Consider the following 19,349-nt stretch of genomic DNA (forward strand, 5'->3'; position numbering starts at 1 on the left):
AAACATCCGAAGAGTTAAACAAATCAACAGCCATAATATCCTATGCCGAGTAAGTAATATTTACTTGCGATGTACATTATCAGATTAGAAAATCCTTGACTTTTTAAAATCAAAAATTCCCTTCCCCAGATGTCAACTCTTCTCTGCCACTGACTTATGCAGGGGAGGGTAGTTCTAAAAATGAATCTAGCTAACAAAAAAAAAAAAAAAAGATCTTCTACTAAAACCCTTTTACCCATTTCATCTCTACAAAATCATAATCTCTAAATTGAAGTGATAATTTTTTGGACAGTGGAGAAGAACCATGACTATGGATCCAGCTTTTGTCGAGTTCTTGAAAGGAATGGTGAAACCATTAGCAGCTACTGCTGTGGTTTTGGTGGCAGTTGTTTTATCATTTGTTCAGAATCTAGGATTAGAGAAAGAAATGTTTGCTGCAATTGTTAGAGCTTTTCTTCAGTTATCTGTCATTGGATTTGTTTTGCAGTTTATTTTCACTCAGAAAAATTCTGGATGGATTGTTCTTGCTTACTTATTCATGGTTTGCCTTTCCTTCCTACTTTTTTCTTCATATTGATTTTACCTGTGAATTTTTGAATTTTCATTTCTGGGTTGTCCTTTGATTGAATTGTTCCTGGAACTGGTAATTTTATGATCTTGATATATGGAATGAATTTCTTGGTGTGCCTGCAGGTTACAATTGCTGGTTATACAGCGGGTCAACGTGCAAAACATGTTCCGCGGGGGAAGTATATTGCCGGATTATCCATTTTGGCAGGAACGGCTGTGACCATGTTCATGCTAGTAATCCTGGATGTGTTCCCTTTTACTCCTCGGTATATAATCCCAGTGGCAGGAATGATGGCTGGCAATTCAATGACAGTTACTGGAGTTACCATGAAAAGGCTTCGGGATGATCTCAAGATTCAGAAAGCTCTGGTGCGTTAACAAATCACATACTTGTCCAAATTTAGCTGGAATTATTTTTGTGCTTACTCAGCTTATAATCGACGTTTGCAAATGTGTTTGTGCAGGTAGAGACAGCATTGGCACTTGGGGCAACGCCGACACAAGCAACGGTGGAACAAGTAAAAAGGTCTTTGATTTTGGCGTTGTCTCCAATTCTGGATAATGCAAAAACAGTAGGATTAATATCACTTCCTGGAGCAATGACTGGACTTATAATGGGAGGAGCATCACCTATGGAAGCCATTCAATTGCAGATTGTTGTAATGAACATGCTAATTGGGGCTTCTACTATGAGTAGTATCATGTCAGTATACCTATGCCGGCCTGCTTTCTTTACTAAAGCGTACCAGTTGGAAAGCACCGTATTCCTTTCAGACTAGACATGAATGTGAGACTAACTCATCTGATGCTTATAGTATATGTATTGCTTAAACTTACTTGTGTAAACTCTGTTTGTATAACTGTAATGGGTTGGTTATAAGAGTTTTTTACAACTTCGAATCCAAAATTTGCAGTAGTTACGCCTATTCCTACTATGCACTTGCCAAAAAAATGGTGTTTGGCATCTGACTCACTCCGAGTTGGATATATTTATTTTTTTTTCATTTTTTGATATCTGACTCGGCACAAAAATCTGATTCAAAGACATGTGAAACAAAAACAACTTATTCGAGGCAACAGAATTCAGCGCACACTGCCCAACCCCAACTTGAATACTAAGTCCAGACATAACAAAAAACCCGAAAACAGGTCAACACTGTTTTTAAAATTCAGTTAATGGGTGACTCACGCGTTAAAACAATTGCCTCGTGACGACTCAAATTGCTAGTTGGAATTTGGAAACATAACGGAAGCTGCTGCTGTAAACAAAGAATATATATAATGCGTATCCCACACCTCCATTGATTCGATTCTATTTTTTTCCCAGATTATTACCAACTCTCTCAACTACCTAAAAATCCCTCTGAAAAATCAACAACCAAATTGATTGAACAATTACTCGACAATTCGGGAATGATGATTCGATTTTTATCGAATTCAAAGGTGTTCCGATTCTATTTCATCTGTTCAATCTCTTTAATCTTCCTTCCAGGTAAATATCTCTCCAAAATTAGGGCTTTTATTATCATTTTTCTATGCTTTTGGGGGTGTTTTTCTATGTAAGAATGATTTTTTCATGGATTTTATGATGTTGGTTTGATTTTTTTTTTTTTTTTTTGTGTCTAATTTCCATTCACGAGCCTTTTTCTTCAAAAAGATGTTGTTTTTCTTAAGGGAGGTGCTGGTGTTTTGATTCTTTGTTCTGTGCAGGTATTTTTTCATCTGGAGCAGTTGTGACACTACAATCAATACAAATTTTTAAGACTCATGAATGGTTAAACAACAAACCAACTGTCTATTTTCGTTGTCAAGACGAGAACAAGACAGTTTTACCAGACGTAAACACGGCACACTCGTTGTATACTTTCAACGGCGAAGAGTCTTGGCAGGTTCGTCTGTTCGCTAACACTGTAATTTCGATGTGATAGGAACTGTTAACCCTTGTTCTGCAAAGGGTCATTGCAGTTTCATGCTAATATGGAGATTTTCTTGTTTGCAGCCTTTGACAGTGTTGGAAAACAAATGTAAGAGATGCGGGTTGTATGAAGAGGACACAATAGAAACAGATGATATATTTGACGCATGGGAATTCTGCCCTTCTGATTTTACATCACCTGAAGGGAATTACACGTGCTTTAAAGACAAGGAGTTCAATGCAACATTTTTTTGCCCGGACTGTGTTGGTCTCGGAACAAGTAAGTTTTGCCTGCACTGAATTGTGCAACACTGTAACAATAGCCTCATATGTAAATTGCGTTAACGAAAGCCGTGACCTGGTTTAGCAGTTCTAATCATATGCTGAAATGTTTCACATACAGGAGTTTTCAAAGGGAATGGAATGCATATGATACTAGTGATAGTCATAACGGTACTAGTTTCAGGTGTATCAATACTCGGAGCCGTAACTGGGTACAGATACTGGCAGAAAAAGAAAAGAGAACAGGATCAAGCTCGGTTTCTTAAGTTGTTTGAAGATGACGATGAACTTGAAGAAGAACTAGGTCTTGGACCTATAGTATGATAAACTACATCTTATGCCCTGTAACGGTAACCTATTTTTTCTGTTTCCTGTATAATAGTCTGAGTTAGCAGAGTACAATTTCGTTTCAGACTTAGGGTTTCACATTTTCATTCATATACGTACATGATATACTTATTTTTCCTTTTGTATGCAAACTCTTCGGTATATACAAATAGAAAAGTTAGAAGTTGACAACTCATAGTGAAATGTTGTTTTTGCCGTTTCTCTGCTTTTATGTGTGAATGCAACCATTATATAGACTCTTGAAAACTCAGACGCCGAATAAATGTCAAAACACTACAAAATTGAAAGCTGAGATTCAACCTTTATAGCTCGTCAAAGTTATTTAAGACTTACAATTTGAATTCCTTACACTGCGATTGAAATTTTCCAGTTCTTTCGAACTTGCACCATATATTGCCTTGATTGTATCTCTGCAGGAACTGCAAAAAAAAGATTTAGAGCAAGTCAGAGGCCTAAATAGGATACAGTTGTACTGAATAAGGTTCCTGCAAGGTTGAGATAGGGTATAAACTGAATGTACCCGCAAGCTTCTTTGTTGAATCTCTTCCCATCAATACCATACAGCTCTTCGAACACACCAGGTTCCACCCGGCAAAAATATGGCCGATCTGAGAAATAGTTATACATGGCGTCAGAGGAATGCTGTTACTGATGGTAGAAAAACCTAATAAATTGTGATACACCAAACACAGCTTCAGACCTCCCAAAAGAGATGTGGCTAGATTACGGCGACTGCGCCATTGTGTAGCCAGCCAAAGCACAAATCACTTTGGGAGGGTCCTAAGATGGCCCCAGATTTGCAGTCACCTAATGAAACGCTTACCAGAGTAAATAGAGCATGTTCGCGTAGTTTGCTCGTAATGTATACACCATCCATCTGGTCCTATCATGTTCTTGTAAAGCTGAATTCATGAAAAGAAGTAATTAGTATCAAACTAATAATAAAGCCTACAAATACAAAGAGAAGAGTCATTTAGGATTCTGAAATTGATAACGAGAGTGATGCAGCACGCAATCGAATCATTTCAGTTGGACATTTGAGTGTGCAATTTAAGGACAACAAACCAAACTGTACAGGGAGACTCTATTGATTAATCCAATACCCAAAAATGAAAACTGTAATTGACATTGTTCTGCAATACAGTTGTTGTACAAATTTGAGTTTTTGAGGTGGGAACTAACAAATTTATTGAATTGGGGTTTGGGGATTGATTATTAAGAATTTACTAGCTACTTAAACTGAAAGTGAAGAGAAAACCTGAATGTCGTCTGGGTTTTCAAAGATTTCTTCAGGAGTAGCAAAAGAAGGACCTTTATCAAGTTTGCAACAAGCTCCACAACCTTTCACGCAACCCCAAGTTTGCTCTTTTCTTCCTCCGCCAAAACCAGAAAAAGTAGTACCAGTTTTATTGATTTTTCTGGGTTTTACCATCGTGATTTCTTCCTTTTGTCTCATCTTTACTTTTCTCTGATGCTGTAATCTGCATATCACTGATTGGAATGATGTGCTTCCACTTGAGGTACTGAACATTAGAAACATTTGGAGAGAGGGAAATTGGGAGGAGAAAAATATTTAAGAAACCAGAGAGAGAGAGAGAGAGAGAGAGAGAGAGAGAGAGTTTTCTAGGCTTACTGCAGCAGCAGATAAGATCAACAGGAAGAACAAAAAAAAGGCAAAAAGCAACAAAAAATGGAGATGCAGGGTATCGAACCCTGTACCTCTCGCATGCAAAGCGAGCGCTCTACCATTTGAGCTACATCCCCACATGTTACATAATCCAAGTATTAAACTATTTATAAGTTTAGCATGGCAATTTGGTTTTCTTTTTATGCGTAGGTAAAAACTTTGGTCATGATTATGGACTTTCTAAGATAGCAAACCAAGTCGATGATTATGCTAGTAATCATAGTTGGAAACCACCAAATCCAGACTACTCTATCGGTACTAAATTTAAAGGTCTGATAGTGCGCAGGTACTCACACTGGAAGCAAATGCATCAATGTTAATGGAGCTAGGCCAGTGCTTGCAGTTCTTGAAGCGACTGTTGGGGCGCTTGAAGCCACTGTTTGGGTCGCATTGCAGTTACGTTGATAGGTTAGACAGACTATATATATGCTAAATGTAAGCGGATTTCCGGTTGTGCTCGTAGACTTTTCTGCTCCTCTTCTTTTCGTTCAAAAAAAATTAAAGAAGAAAAAGAAGTTCCTCTCTGCCGTCTGGTAATTCTTGTATTTGAGTATTGATTTTAGGATTTTTCAGTCTTTAATTTAGGGTTTTGGGTATTTTGCATAGCTATTTTTTCCAGAAAAAGTTATGGAAAGAGGCCAGATAAAGACTTTTGTCTTGGCGTATCCTTATTACTTCGTCTTTCGCCGTATCGGTGAATTCGTGGCCCAAATTGAGAAACTTAGTTTTAAGATTTACAGGTAAAAAGAATTTTGTTTATTTCTTCTCTATGTCATCTGAATTGTTAAGACTTCACATGTCCTTTTTTTCTTTTTCCTTACAGGAGATGAGATGCATGCACGTCAGTGAAGATTTCGCTCGGAAGCACCTGCTTAATATTAAAAGTATATCTGATGAAAATCCTCCCCCTCTGAGATTGGTATACGACATAGCTTCTAATCCTGTTGTTGCTATGATTGTCGAGGGAGATAAAAACTCTGTTAACCAACTTGTTTGAATTGATATCCAAACAGCCCTCTACCATGTAAGCTTATAATGTGTTTCTCTTCATATCGAGTATCAATTCCATGGCAAAACTATTGTTGCGCCACCTCTACACCTGTATGATAATATCTTCATTTCTATAGTTACGGTATAGGTACGGCTTACATCAGTGGAACAACCAAGCAGGCGGAAGAAGATATATATTAATCTCTGGTTCAGTGAGGGTAGCTCTGAGGTTCGTAACTATAAAAAGGTCTTTTTCATGCTTTCAGGTGGGAGAACATACGGGCCACTGAAGCAAGTTGAAAAAGTATTGAAGACAGGGCAAAAAGGTAATCTACTGTTTTAGAGTTGATGAATGATATTCACTTAACTGTTTCAGTTACTCATAGTTTTATATTTCAGGGACTTGGAAGACATTTTTCACATGAAAGACATGCGTGTCTTCTTAATCGAGCCTTTAGCTTACCAAGAGGGTTGCATTGGTGAAATTTTATGTGCTATCGAGTCCAACTGTTTTAGCTTAAGAGGTATGCTACATCTTTGGTTTCATCTTATCATGTGCTTAATGTTGATGATTGAACTGTATGTTAGGCTTGACGCTTGTGAAAAGGGGGGATGACAATGATGAGTCTTGTATTGCCGTGGTTGCTCAAGGTATCAAACCATGCTTCAAAATCAGGAATAGGATGGTCAAGAATATTAATTATGTTAAGAAATCGGTTCATATTGGCAGGTAAAACATAATTGACTATTTGTCAAGTTTTTAAAATATTTGATTATTTTCTCTTTAAAAATCGGTTTAGTTTTTGTTCACAAAAATGACACCCAACGTGTGAGATAGTGTGACAATAAAAATGTGTAGATCCTTCCTCTTTTTTACATATGCGTAAATAGCGTGTCTCTTTGGAGACCCCTTCATTTGCTTGCGCAGCCGCTATCTTCACGAAAGCAAGACGGGTCAAGGAGTATTGGAAGCTTCTGAAGAGTTTTTCAAATATGGTTTCTGTTTTTGGGCAACTTCAGATCCCCATATGGTTTCTGGTTGTATGTTTCAGGCATCATTGGTTGGCCTCGAGTCGATGAAGTAATCAAACAGGCTCCTGTACTTTGTTTTTGATATATTTAGTATCTTTTTTTCTAACACTTGGTGGTGTGAACATCTTTAACTTGTACAAGTAGCCTTTGGGTAATGTATTTTGCTACCCCATTTTTTAGTAAATAAGAAATCTTCGATCTATCTATTTTGAGTTTACTAGTACTTGCTTTAGTTACCTGGCTAAATTGGGGGCTAGACCATTTAATTGGGGTTTATAGGTTTTTCCTTCTCACACCTCAAATTACTCTAGATGCCCAAACCTTATAAAAAATACTAATTTACTCCCACATTAATTTCTAAAACTCAGTCATATAAATTCTAATCTTTCTATTTTCAGTAAATCCGAAATCAAAAAAACCTAAACCCAAAAAATCTTTCCATTTCTATCATAAACTTTCCAAATTCTCAGCCCTAATCAAAAAAAAAAAATTCATCCTCTACTCCGACGATCTTCGATCCAACCAAGAAGAAGGTAAATCTCCATCAACCCATCTTCTTATCTTATTCATTTACATCTTTAAATCATCTTTTTTGACAAATCAAAACTCTGATTACACCCAGAATTGGTTTTTATTGACCTATCTAATAAACCGATTCTTGATTTTTATTCCGACCATGAGCATGCACGGTAATCGGTTTACATTAGGATTAACATTATCCGATTCTGGCTTAGAAATGAAATATGAAAATACATCGCCAGAATCGGTTTATATATGTAATATGTATAATCCGATTAATATAGTCTTTTCATCTTTCTTTCAGAATCGGATTTTATACATGTACCACATAAACCGATTTTAGTGGTCTCTTCAGAATCGGGTTACATATACTTCTTTATGTACCGATTTTTAACTTGATTTTTGTTTATTTTTTGTGTAGAATGGACTTCGGACACCTACCATTCTACAATCGCGATTTAATCATAGAGGATATCTTGAGGCAACCACAAAGAGTGTCGGTGAGGAGCCTATACAAGTTTGCATTCGGAGCTGAAACCCGGCTTGAACAAGCCCTGGCATTGATTGATAAGCTTTCACTTGAAGAGCTTATTGAGGTCATCACCTTCGCCAGGATGAGGAGAAACATGATTTCATATGGGAGGGAGGTCCATGCAGAAATGCAAGAACTAATGGCTGAAGCACAAGCTGATGTTCTTGATGGTGGTGATGTTGGTGCTCCTGCTGATGGAGGTAATGTTGGTGCTGGTGCTCTTGCTGATGGTGGTGCTGGTGATGCTGGTGCTCCTGCTTATGATGGTGATGCTGGTGCCGGTGCTCCCGCTGTTTAAGTTTTAGATAATAAAAGCTTAAGTTTACAAGACTTGTGGTTATTTTAAGTTCTTGACACTCTTTTAAGGTTTTTATTTTGGATGATATCTGCGTTCAACTTGATGAACTTCAAGCTTTAATTATAATTATGTTTTGATCTACAATTCAAGCTTGACATGTCAAGAATCGGTTTACTCGATATATCATTATAAACCGATTATGCAGGCCAATCTTTCTGTATGTTATAGAATCGGATCACATATGGAAATATATAAACCGATTAGTGTTGGTGAAAATTCAAAATTCAAAATGAATCTAACCGGTTTACTTTGGTCGCAAGAAAGACTGATTCCTTGTGGCATTGTTGATGGTGGTTTTAGCTTAGGGTTAAAATCGTAAAAATGCACATCCGACATGACGTCACTATGACCATTAGCGCATTTATTGAACCAATCAGCATGCCTACGTAAGAATTACCAGGGTACCTTTTTTCTACATATGTCATGTTCAACGGCAGAACCCTTAGCATTGACCGACATCTTCTACACCAAACCCTAATTCTCACGCTACCGTGCCAATGGCAAACCATGCCAGCCACGTCTCCGCACCAAGGCATGCCAACCATGCCAACCGCACCACTGTGCCAATGTCAAACCATGCCATCCACGTCTTCATGCCAAGGCATGCCAACCATGCCAACCGCACCATCGTGCCAATGGCAAACCATGCCAGCCACGTCTCCGCGTCAAGGCATGCCAACCATGCCAGCCGCACCACCGTGCCAATGGCAAACCATGCCAGCCACGTCTCCGCGCCAAGGCATGCCAACCATGCCAACTGCACCACCGTGCCAATGGCAAACCATGCCAGCCACGTCTCCGCGCCAAGGCATGCCAACCATGCCAGCCATGTCTCCGTGCCAAGGCATGACAACCATGCCAGCCGCACCACTGTGCCAATGGAAAACCATGCCATCCACGTCTCCGCGCCAAGGTATGCCAACCATGCCAGCCATGTCTCCGCGCCAAGGCATGCCAACCATGCCAGCCGCACCACCGTGCCAATCGAAAACCATGCCAGTCACTTCTCCGCACCAAGGCATGCCAACCATGCCAACCGCACCACCGTGCCAATGGCAAACCATGACAGTCACGTCTCCGCGCCAAGGCATGCCAACCATGCCAACCACACTACTGTGCCAATATCAAACCATGTCATCCACGTCTTCATGCCAAGGCATGCCAACCGCACCACCGTGCCAATGACAAACCATGCCATCCACGTCTCCGCGTCAAGGAATGCCAACCATGCCTGCCGAAACAACGTTCCAATGGCAAACAATGCCAGCCACGTCTCCGCGCCAAGGCATGCCAACCATGCCAACTGCACCACCGTGCCAATGGCAAACCATGCGATCCACGTCTCCGCGCCTAGGCATGCCAACCATGCCATCCGCACCACTGTGCCAATGGAAAACCATGCCATCCACGTCTCCACGCCAAGGCATGCCAACCATGCCAACCATGTCTCCGCGCCAAGGAATGCAAACCATGCCAGCCGCACCACCGTGCCAATAGAAAACCATGACAGCCACGCCTGTCAAGGCATGCCAGCCGCACCACCGTGCCAATGGCAAACCATGCCATCCACGTCTCCGCGCCAAGGTATGCCAACCATGCCAGCCATGTCTCCGCGCCAAGGCATGCCAACCATGCCACCCGCACCACCGTGCCAATGACAAACCATGCCATCCACGTCTCCGCGCCAAGGTATGCCAACCATGCCAGCCATGTCTTCGCGCCAAGGCATGCCAACCATGCCAGCAACACCACCGTAACAATGGAAAACCATGTCAGCCACGTCTCCGCGCCAAGGCATGCCAACCATTCCAGCCGCACCACCGTGCCAATGGAAAACCATGTCAGCCACGTCTCCGCGCCAAGGCATGCCAACCATTCCAGCCGCACCACCGTGCCAATAGAAAACCATGCCAGCCACGCTCCCGCCAAGGCATGCCAACCATGCCAACCGCACCACCGTGCCAATGGCAAAGCATGCCAGCCACGTCTCCGCGCCAAGGCATGCAAACCATGCCAGCCGCACCACCATGCCAGCCACGTCTCCACGCCAAGGAATGCCAACCATGCCAACAGCACCACCGTGCCAATGGCAAACCATTCCAGCCACGTCTCCGCGCCAAGGCATACCAACCGCACCACCGTGCCAATGGAAAACCATGCCAGCCACGTCTCCGCGCCAAGGCATGCCAACCATGCCAGCCGCACCACCGTGCCAATGAAAAACCATGCCAGTCACGTCTCCGCACCAAGGCATGCCAACCATGCCAACCGCATCACCGTGCCAATTGCAAACCATGACATCCACGTCTCCGCGCCAAGGCATGCCAACCATGCCAACCGCACTATTGTGCCAATGTCAAACCATGCCATCCACGTCTCCATGCCAAGGCATGCCAACCGCACCACCGTGCCAATGGCAAACTATGCCAGCCACGTCTCCGCGTCAAGGCATGCCAACCATGCCAGCCGCACCACCGTGCCAATGGCAAACCATGCCAGCCACGTCTCCGCGCCAAGGCATGCCAACCATGCCAACTGCACCACCGTGCCAATGGAAAACCATGTGATCCACGTCTCCGCGCCTAGGCATGCCAACTATGCCATCCGCACCACCGTGCCAATAGAAAACCATGCCAGCCACGTCTCCGCGCCAAGGCATGCCAACCATGCCAACCATGTCTCCGCGCCAAGGAATGCAAACCATGCCAGCCGCACCACCGTGCCAATAGAAAACCATGACAGCCACGCCTCCGCGTCAAGGCATGCCAGCCGCACCACCGTGCCAATGGAAAACCATGCCATCCACGTCTCCGCGCCAAGGTATGCCAACCATGCCAGCCATGTCTCCGCGCCAAGGCATGCCAACCATGCCAGCCGCACCACCGTGCCAATGGCAAACCATGCCATCCACGTCTCCGCGCCAAAGTATGCCAACCATGCCAGCCATGTCTCCGTGCCAAGGCATGCCAACCATTCCAGCCACACCACCGTGACAATGGAAAACCATGCCAGCCACGTCTCCGCGCCAAGGCATGCCAACCATGCCAGCCGCACCACCGGGCCAATGGAAAACCATGCCAGCCACGTCTCCGCGCCAAGGCATGCCAACCATGCCAGCCGCACCACCGTGCCAATAGAAAACCATGCCAGCCACGTCTCCGCGCCAAGGCATGCCAACCATGCCAACCGCACCACCGTGCCAATGGCAAACCATGCCAGCCACGTCCCGGCGCCAAGGCATGCAAACCATGCCAGCCGCACCACCGTGCCAATGGCAAACCATGCCAGCCACGTCTCCGCACCAAGGAATGCCAACCATGCCAACAGCACCACAGTGCCAATGGCAAACCATGCCAGCCACGTCTCCGCGCCAAGGCATGCCAACTGCACCACCGTGCCAATGGAAAACCATGCCAGCCACGTCTCCGCGCCAAGGCATGCCAACCATGCCAGCCGCACCACCGTGCCAATAGCAAACCATGTCAGCCACGCCTCTGCGTCAAGGCATGCCAACAATGCCGGCCGCACCACCGTGTCAATGGAAAACCATGTCATCCACGTCTTCGCGCCAAGGTATGCTAACCATGCCATCCATGTCTCCGCGCCAAGGCATGCCAACCATGCCAGCCACACCACCGTGCCAATGGCAAACCATGCCATCCACGTCTCCGCGCCAAGGTATGCCAACCATGCCAGCCATGTCTCAGCGCCAAGGCATGCCAACCATGCCAGCCGCACCACCGTGCCAATGGAAAACCATGCCAGTGCACCAAGGCATGCCAACCATGCCAACCGCACCACCGTGCCAATGGAAAACCATGACAGCCACGTCTCCGCGCCAAGGCATGCCAACCTTGCCAACCGCACCACCATGCCAATGGTAAACCATGCCAGTCACATCTCCGCGCCAAGGCATGCCAACCATGCCAGCCGCACCACTGTGCCAATGGAAAACCATGCCAGCCACATCTCCGCGCCAAGGCATGCCAACCATCCAAGACGCACCATTGTGCCAATGGCAAACCATGCCAGCCACGTCTCCACGCCAAGGAATGCCAACCATGCCAACAGCACCACCGTGCCAATGGCAAACCATGCCAGCCACGTCTCCGCGCCAAGGCATGCCAACCGCACCACCGTTCCAATGGAAAACCATGCCAGCCACGTCTCCGCGCCAAGGCATGCCAACCATGCCATCCGCACCACCGTGCCAATAGAAAACCATGCCAGCCACGCCTCCGCGTCAAGGCATGCCAACCATGCCGGCCGCACCACCGTGTCAATGGCAAACCATGTCATCCACGTCTCCGCGCCAAGGTATGCCAACCATGCCATCCATGTCTCCGCGCCAAGGCATGCCAACCATTCCAGCCACACCACCGTGCCAATGGCAAACCATGCCATCCACGTCTCCGCGCCAAGGTATGCCAACCATGCCTGCCATGTCTCAGCGCCAAGGCATGCCAACCATGCCATCCGCACCACCGTGCCAATGGAAAACCATGCCAGTCACGTCTCCGCACCAAGGTATTCCAACCATGCCAACTGTACCACCGTGCCAATGGAAAACCATGACAGCCACGTCTCCGCGCCAAGGCATGCCAACCATGCCAACCGCACCACCATGCCAATGGTAAACCATGCCAGCCACATCTCCGCGCCAAGGCATGCCAGCCGCACCACTGTGCCAATGGAAAACCATGCCAGCCACATCTCCGCGCCAAGGCATGTCAACCATGCAAGCCGCACCATTGTGCCAATGGCAAACCATGCCAGCCACGTCTACCGCGCCAAGGCATGCCAACCATGCTAGCCGCACCATGCGCCAATGGAATGACAAACCCTTGTCCCCACTATGCCAAGCTATCCGCGCCATTGGCCTTGACCCCACCATGCCAAGCTGTCCGCGCCAAACCCTTGCCCCTACTATGCTAAGCCAACTGCACCTTGCCTTGGCCCCAACCATGCTAGCCGCACCATGCTCCAATGGCATGCCAAACCCTTGGCCCCACTATTCCAAGCCATCCTCGCCATTGGCCTTGGCCCCATCATGTCGGCCTTCCCCATGCGGCTACCAAAAAGAAGGCGTGCGACGATCAACGGACACCCTTCCATCCTAGATGCAAATCCTAGCCGTCCAAGGTTGCCAAACAACGCATGGTAACCTTTGGCACAAAACCCTAGTTTTGTCCACGCCAAACCGCGCCAAGGCATGCCATGCCACATGTGCCAATGGCATGCCAACCACCTTGTCGCGCCATACCATGCCGGCCTTCCCCATGCGACTACCAAAACGAAGGCGTGCGACAATCAATGGCCACCCTTCCATCCTGGATGCAAATCCTAGCCGTCCAAGGTCGCCAAACAACGCATGGTAACCTTTGGCCCAAAATCCTAGTTTTGGCCACGCCAAACCGCGCCAAGGCATGCCATGCCACATGTGCCAATGGCATGCCAACCACCTTGCCGCGCCATACCATGTCGGGCTTCCCCATGTGGACCAAAACGAAGGCGTGCGACGATCAACGGCCACCCTTCTATCCTAGATGCAAATTCTAGCCGTCCAAGGTCGCCAAACAACGCATGGTAACCTTTGGCACAAAATCCTAGTTTTGGCCACGCCAAACCGCGCTAAGGCATGCCATTCCACATGTTCCAATGGTATGCCAACCACCTTGCCGCGCCATACCATGCCGGCCTTCCCTATGCGGCTTCCAAAACGAATTCATGCAACAATCAACGACCACTTTTTCATCTAAGTTGCAGATCTTAGCCGTCCAAGGTTACCAGCTAACACATGGAAACCTTTGGACCTAGTTTGGTCGCGCCTAAACAAAGCCAAAACCCTAACTTTTGGCCGCGCCTAAACTGGGCCACATTAAATCCATACTCATCATACTTTCATGTCACTGGCTACCAAACGAAAGGTTGCAATAATCAACGGCTACCTTCCTCTTAAGATGCAAAATCTCGACCGTTGAAGGTCACCACCTAGATGGCAAGTCTCCCAAGCTCAACTTGCCAGACAACAACAACATGCTACATGTTTCCACGAAAACACTCGAGACATCAACACATGTCACAAACTGGGGGATGCTCATTGGGTATTGGTTTGGCGGTTTACAGCATGTGGCATACACTACGCTCGTTATAAGAAAGTGTCATAAGGATGAGGCGGTTAGTAAATACAGAGAGTAATGATGAAACGCTTTCTTTTATGGAACATCAATTCTAAGCGTTACCGATTACCACCTGGTAGGCCTCAAAGAGGTGTAAAAAATTATCCCCGGCCAAAAACTTGGTGGGCCCGGAGATTTGTATGAAAATTAAGCGCAATAAAAACGGGGGCCTACAGTAATACCGCAAGTGCACGGTCGTCAGTTGTAGCTCGTGCAAGTACGGGTCGATCCACAGAGATCGGGTGTGTTTTGAGTTTTCTAGCTAATTGGGTTCCTAAATTGCTATTGTTGGGCTTTGATTCTCCTTTGAGTAAATTGGGTCTAATGGGTTTGTTTTTAACAATGAAATGAACTGAGCTTGGGCTCAGTTGGTCTTGAAGTGCACTAGGCTTTGGGCCTTTGAATGATGAATTGTAAACTTGGGCTTTGGTTTCAGTCAAGGATCTGGGCCTTTGAGGAACTGAACTTCAGTTTTGATTTAGCTAGGCCTTTGGGCTTACCTTAACCCAAACTGTGGTTGGGCCTTTTCTTGTTCTGAACCTATTTCTGGGCCTTAATGAACTAAACCTTGGGCTTTGTACCTTTGGAATTGCACTGGGCCTTGGGCTTTAAACCTTTGGTTTCAATGAACTGAATTGGGCTCAGCTTTTGAAGTGAGCTTTGGGCTCAGTTGGCTTTAGCCTTATTCCTAAGAATGAACTGTGAGCTTTGGGGAGGAAGCAGCAGCAGCAGCAAGAGAAAGGAAGGCAATGCAGTAGCAGCACAAGTGCTGCACAGCAGCTGCAGGGCAAAAGCAACACAAGCAGTGCAAGTAGCAGCAGCAGCCTAAGCAATGAATGCAGCAACAGCAGGGCAAAACAAGGCAAGAGGAAGAAAACAGAGAAGCAACAGAGTTGCAGGGCTGTGGAATAAGAGAAGCAACAGAGTTGCAGGGCAGTGGAAGCAAAGATGGCAGTGAAGCAAAGACAATGCAATAAGAAGCAAAGACAATGAAGAAAATTTAACAAGACAATGACTCAACAAGCAAAACAAGGCAATATAGCAAAGGGAAAGAACACAACAACTACAAGCAGAAAACAGTGCAAGATGAACCAAGGCCTAAGGCCAAGGGCAAGGATGATAGTGAAACTAACAGAGCAAGGCTAAGGCAAGAATACAGGCAAACAAAAATGGAATGGCAAGATAATCAGCTTGCTATGAGCACTGATTTCTTCCATTGCACAATCAGCACATTGCATCCTAAGCATACAAAAGGAATGGCAAGATAATCAGCTTGCTATGAGCACTGATTTCTTCCATTGCACAATCAGTTCAGTGCTTCTAAGGCTTCTAGCCTAGCCTTCCATCACTTCACATGTATTACAAACTTAACACTAAACATTACATGGCACTAACAGGACATTAACAATGACTCTAACACATAAACAAGAACAACACATGTTAACAGGACACATGTAACAGGAATTGATTGGAAATTAAAACATGAAATTAAAACAAGCACATTAACAGAAAATAACAATTTTAACATATGCAGTGAAATTAGAATTGAAACATAACAGGGAATTAAAATTGAAACCCTAAATTGAAATCTAATTGAAATTTTGAAACCCTAAAATTAAACAGTTGAAATTGAAATTAAAATTAAACCTAAACTAACCCAATTTTGGGGGAATCTCGGCTAGCCCAAGAACACCCTTCACTCGTTCTACACCATGAGCTATTTATACTACAAAAGCCCCAATAATTTCCAAACCCTAAAATTAAAATTAGGTATTTAAATTCCGAAATTGCTCACCAAATCCGCTGAATTGGTGGTGACCCATGCCTCTTTTCTTCTCTCTCGGTCCTTCTCTGCCTCCAATTGCGTCAATTTCTCCCTAATTCGAGATGTTTTATCAACCCTCACCTAGGTCAGTTGGTGAGAGGAGTTAAAGCAACTCGGCTAGGGGGATGGTGTGGTGTCGGGTGATGATGGTGAAGAAGTGATGGCGCTGCAGAGGTGAGGTGGTAGAGATGGTGGAGCAGGTGGTACGGTGGAGCAGTTGTGGAGTTGGTGGTGGAGCAGTTGCAGAGGAGAAGGAAGGAAGAAGTCGATGGAAAGAAGGAGGGGAGTGTTTGGCGATGGGTATAGGGTTAGGTTGCTAGGGTGTGAGGCGGGTTCAGCGATTTGATGTTTAGCGAGACTAAGCCGTGAGATGTGGAGCTGGTAGGTAGATCGGACGGTGATGCGGAGGCAAGCGAGGAGCGACCGTCGGATGAATGGATACAACGAAACGAACGGTACTTGATGGAGTTAGGTACTGTAGTGTAAGGCGGAGATATCAAACTTCGATGAACAGAAAGGGAGCAACCGTTGGATTCAACTACCATCTAATCTGAAGGCTTGGAATTTCAGCGCTGTGGTGCTTGGTAGAGACTTCAGATTTTGATGCTCTATGAAGGAGCGACCATCGGATGCTTCTGAGAACTGATCTGATGGCTGAGAACGGAGGCGTTTTTGTGTGTAGAAAATGAGGTTGTGCGCACCATTCTTCGCGGCTTCCTTGCGTGATTTCTCCCGGCTTTTCACTACTTTTCTGCTCTTTTTGCTCCGCAAGTCATCCAGACTTTATTTATTACCTAAAAATGCAAAATTAATTAATAAAAATATTTATTCTTGAAAACAATGAAAATACAGAATATGGGATAAAATGTATAATTAATGCATAAAAGATGAGTTAAATGCCAACAAAAAGGGATAAATATATACAATATTTGGCACTCATCACCACCTCCTCCCATTTACTCACCCGTTTTCCATTTCTTAATGAGACCAGAGTACGTTTCACTTCGACTTGTATAAATAGGAATTACCTATTTCCATCGAACAACAAGTTATAGTCAGGAGCATACAACACTCAAAAAATGTTGGCTAGCTTTCCCATCTGTTAGCTGCGCACTTTCTGATACAAGTCACAAAACAACTACTCTTCCAGAATCAACTATTCTGGTCTCAACACTCTTTTCGCTTCCCTCCCCAAAACCAACCCTTCTCCTCCTCTTTCATTTCTTGGTTTAGGCCGGATTTGTATAGATTGATCTCTCGAATCTAAAGTACTCCCTTGCAGTACATTGTTTAGGGTTTAGACTCGTTTCTCACCCACTCACGCGAAATTACTGAAATCAGCAGAAACCGTTTTCACCCTCAAACAGGCATATAAACACAATCGGATTTTATAGTCCTTCTAAAAAACCGATTATTTCAAATTATTACATGTTTTTCAAAAAAAAAAATAGTCGTTTGGGACTTTCTCTATAAATAGAGACCTCACCCTTGGACCTCATTTGCCCCAAAATTGATCATTTTATTCCCCCTCACTCCATATACTCCACAACTACTCATTTCATATATATACATACAAGAAATGACATCATTCGACTCCGCGGAAGATTTGGCAATTACGAAAGCATGGTATGCGGAAAATCGGCTTAGACGTTAATCCTCCGAAAGAGAGGATTCTACAACCTTTTGGGTTAAAGTACACAACAAATTTATCCAAGAATTTGGAAATTCTAACGCAAGAAGTGTTCAAGCCATCCATGAAAGACACCTAGTCATCGAAAATGCGATACTTGCTTTTTTAGCTCTCCAACCTCCGATTTTTAACGCTCGCCCCTTCACCTTGTCCATTGCACAATTTGTAAGTAATTTTGTGGTTTTTTTTTTCCTCGCGTTTTTAGGGGCCACCCGAAAGGATTTAGGGGCCATCAATTTATACCCAGCCAAAGACTCTAGTTAAGGCGTACCCTATATGATATTGAAGTTACATAAATGCCCTTCTGGTAAAACTGTATAAAAACCAAATCAAAAAAATTATACTCATTTCAACTCTTCTTCTTCCAGTTTCATATTATCTTCCGATTGTGGAAGAAAAAAAACTTTCCCTCGTTCTTGTGTTCAACCGAAACATCGCCGCGAATCGTAAAACCAAAACATCGTCGATTCGTTTATAAAACAATGGATAAGGGAAATGAAACCCACAGACCTAGAACCAAAAACGTTGCTCGGGGTATCGATCCAAAGATTGGGATTTTAGCAAGAAATAAAGAAATTCTTGCTGCAAATAAAGAAGAACGCGAAGAACGCGAAGAAGAAGTACCCGTCAATGTAGTCGGTGGTGGCGATTCCGATAGTCAAACACTTCTTCAACTTCAAATGGCCCCAATTAGGTAAGAATCTATCATTTTTGGGGTTTATTTCGCTTTAATTCGACGAATCGAGAAAAAAAAATTCTAGGGATTTTGGTTATTTATCCAGATTCAGGCGATATTCATGCTTATTTACTTCTGAATGTAGTCGTGTTCTTCATTTCTCAAGAACATCGACAGTATTCGGGAGAAATATCTGATGGTTATCGGCCGAATATTGTTGGCCATATCTTCCTGGATACAAACTGGTAATAATCGGTAGTTTAATGAATTTTTTGGCTCCCGAATATATTTAAGTAGACACACAGTATTCGGAAGTAAACTCACTACCGAATATATATATATATATATTGAAAAAATCTCAAAATTTCTGATATAGGAAAAATCCCATTTTGGGGCCAGTATTTATTCGGAAGTCAATATAATGTTTTATACCTCCGATTGTGTAGGATAAAATTTTAGAGTTTTTGAACTCCAGTTGATGAATATTCTGTTGTAAACATGTTTAAATATATTCCGATTGTTTTTCATTCAGTAAAAATATGTGTCTTCTTACTTCCGAATTTGTTCATTCGGGTTATAGTTGTGTACTTTGTCTTCCGATTGTGTAGGATGAAAAATTTAGAGCTTCTGAACTCCAATTGATGCATATTCGGTTGTAAATATGTTTAGTTAGCTTTCGATTTATTTGTATTCGGGAACAGTATGTGTCTTCTTACGTCTGAATGTGTACATTCGGGTTATATTTC

The 19,349-nt window shown here is 44.1% G+C and overlaps 3 protein-coding genes and 1 non-coding gene across 4 annotated transcripts; 2 read left to right on the forward strand and 2 right to left on the reverse strand.

The window, feature by feature from the left end:
- Positions 1-147: 147 nt before the first annotated feature.
- Positions 148-1,496, forward strand: LOC113320993 (protein ALUMINUM SENSITIVE 3-like). The gene is made up of 3 exons (XM_026568878.1): positions 148-541; positions 694-939; positions 1,035-1,496. Exons 1-3 carry the CDS (start codon positions 305-307, stop codon positions 1,347-1,349), a joined length of 798 nt encoding a protein of 265 aa, XP_026424663.1. The 5' UTR covers positions 148-304; the 3' UTR covers positions 1,350-1,496.
- A 288-nt stretch (positions 1,497-1,784) lies between these two features.
- LOC113321320 lies at positions 1,785-3,283 on the forward strand. The gene is made up of 4 exons (XM_026569213.1): positions 1,785-2,062; positions 2,281-2,459; positions 2,570-2,765; positions 2,889-3,283. Exons 1-4 carry the CDS (start codon positions 1,984-1,986, stop codon positions 3,089-3,091), a joined length of 657 nt encoding a protein of 218 aa, XP_026424998.1. The 5' UTR covers positions 1,785-1,983; the 3' UTR covers positions 3,092-3,283.
- Positions 3,284-3,290: 7 nt separating this feature from the next.
- On the reverse strand, positions 3,291-4,731 carry LOC113321321. The gene is made up of 4 exons (XM_026569214.1): positions 4,374-4,731; positions 3,939-4,017; positions 3,636-3,723; positions 3,291-3,534 (listed from the first exon to the last, which is right to left on the reverse strand). Exons 1-4 carry the CDS (start codon positions 4,653-4,655, stop codon positions 3,438-3,440), a joined length of 546 nt encoding a protein of 181 aa, XP_026424999.1. The 5' UTR covers positions 4,656-4,731; the 3' UTR covers positions 3,291-3,437.
- A 75-nt stretch (positions 4,732-4,806) lies between these two features.
- Positions 4,807-4,879, reverse strand: TRNAA-UGC. Its single transcript has one exon. It is a non-coding gene; the product is annotated as a tRNA-Ala (tRNA).
- Positions 4,880-19,349: the final 14,470 nt, after the last annotated feature.

The sequence above is a fragment of the Papaver somniferum genome, chromosome 11 (assembly GCF_003573695.1).
Source record: "Papaver somniferum cultivar HN1 chromosome 11, ASM357369v1, whole genome shotgun sequence".
In the NCBI taxonomy this organism is placed as follows: Eukaryota; Viridiplantae; Streptophyta; class Magnoliopsida; order Ranunculales; family Papaveraceae; genus Papaver; species Papaver somniferum.

Coding starts and splice junctions, on each gene's coding strand:
- LOC113320993 (XM_026568878.1), top strand. CDS start 305: ATGACTATGGATCCAGCTTTTGTCGAGTTCTTGAAAGGAATGGTGAAA. Junction 542..693: donor TTCTTGCTTACTTATTCATG/GTTTGCCTTTCC, acceptor GTGTGCCTGCAG/GTTACAATTGCTGGTTATAC. Junction 940..1,034: donor TCAAGATTCAGAAAGCTCTG/GTGCGTTAACAA, acceptor GTGTTTGTGCAG/GTAGAGACAGCATTGGCACT.
- LOC113321320 (XM_026569213.1), top strand. CDS start 1,984: ATGATGATTCGATTTTTATCGAATTCAAAGGTGTTCCGATTCTATTTC. Junction 2,460..2,569: donor ACGGCGAAGAGTCTTGGCAG/GTTCGTCTGTTC, acceptor TCTTGTTTGCAG/CCTTTGACAGTGTTGGAAAA. Junction 2,766..2,888: donor CTGTGTTGGTCTCGGAACAA/GTAAGTTTTGCC, acceptor TTTCACATACAG/GAGTTTTCAAAGGGAATGGA.
- LOC113321321 (XM_026569214.1), bottom strand. CDS start 4,655: ATGTTTCTAATGTTCAGTACCTCAAGTGGAAGCACATCATTCCAATCA. Junction 4,018..4,373: donor AAAACCCAGACGACATTCAG/GTTTTCTCTTCA, acceptor TCATGAATTCAG/CTTTACAAGAACATGATAGG. Junction 3,724..3,938: donor AACATGCTCTATTTACTCTG/GTAAGCGTTTCA, acceptor ACTATTTCTCAG/ATCGGCCATATTTTTGCCGG.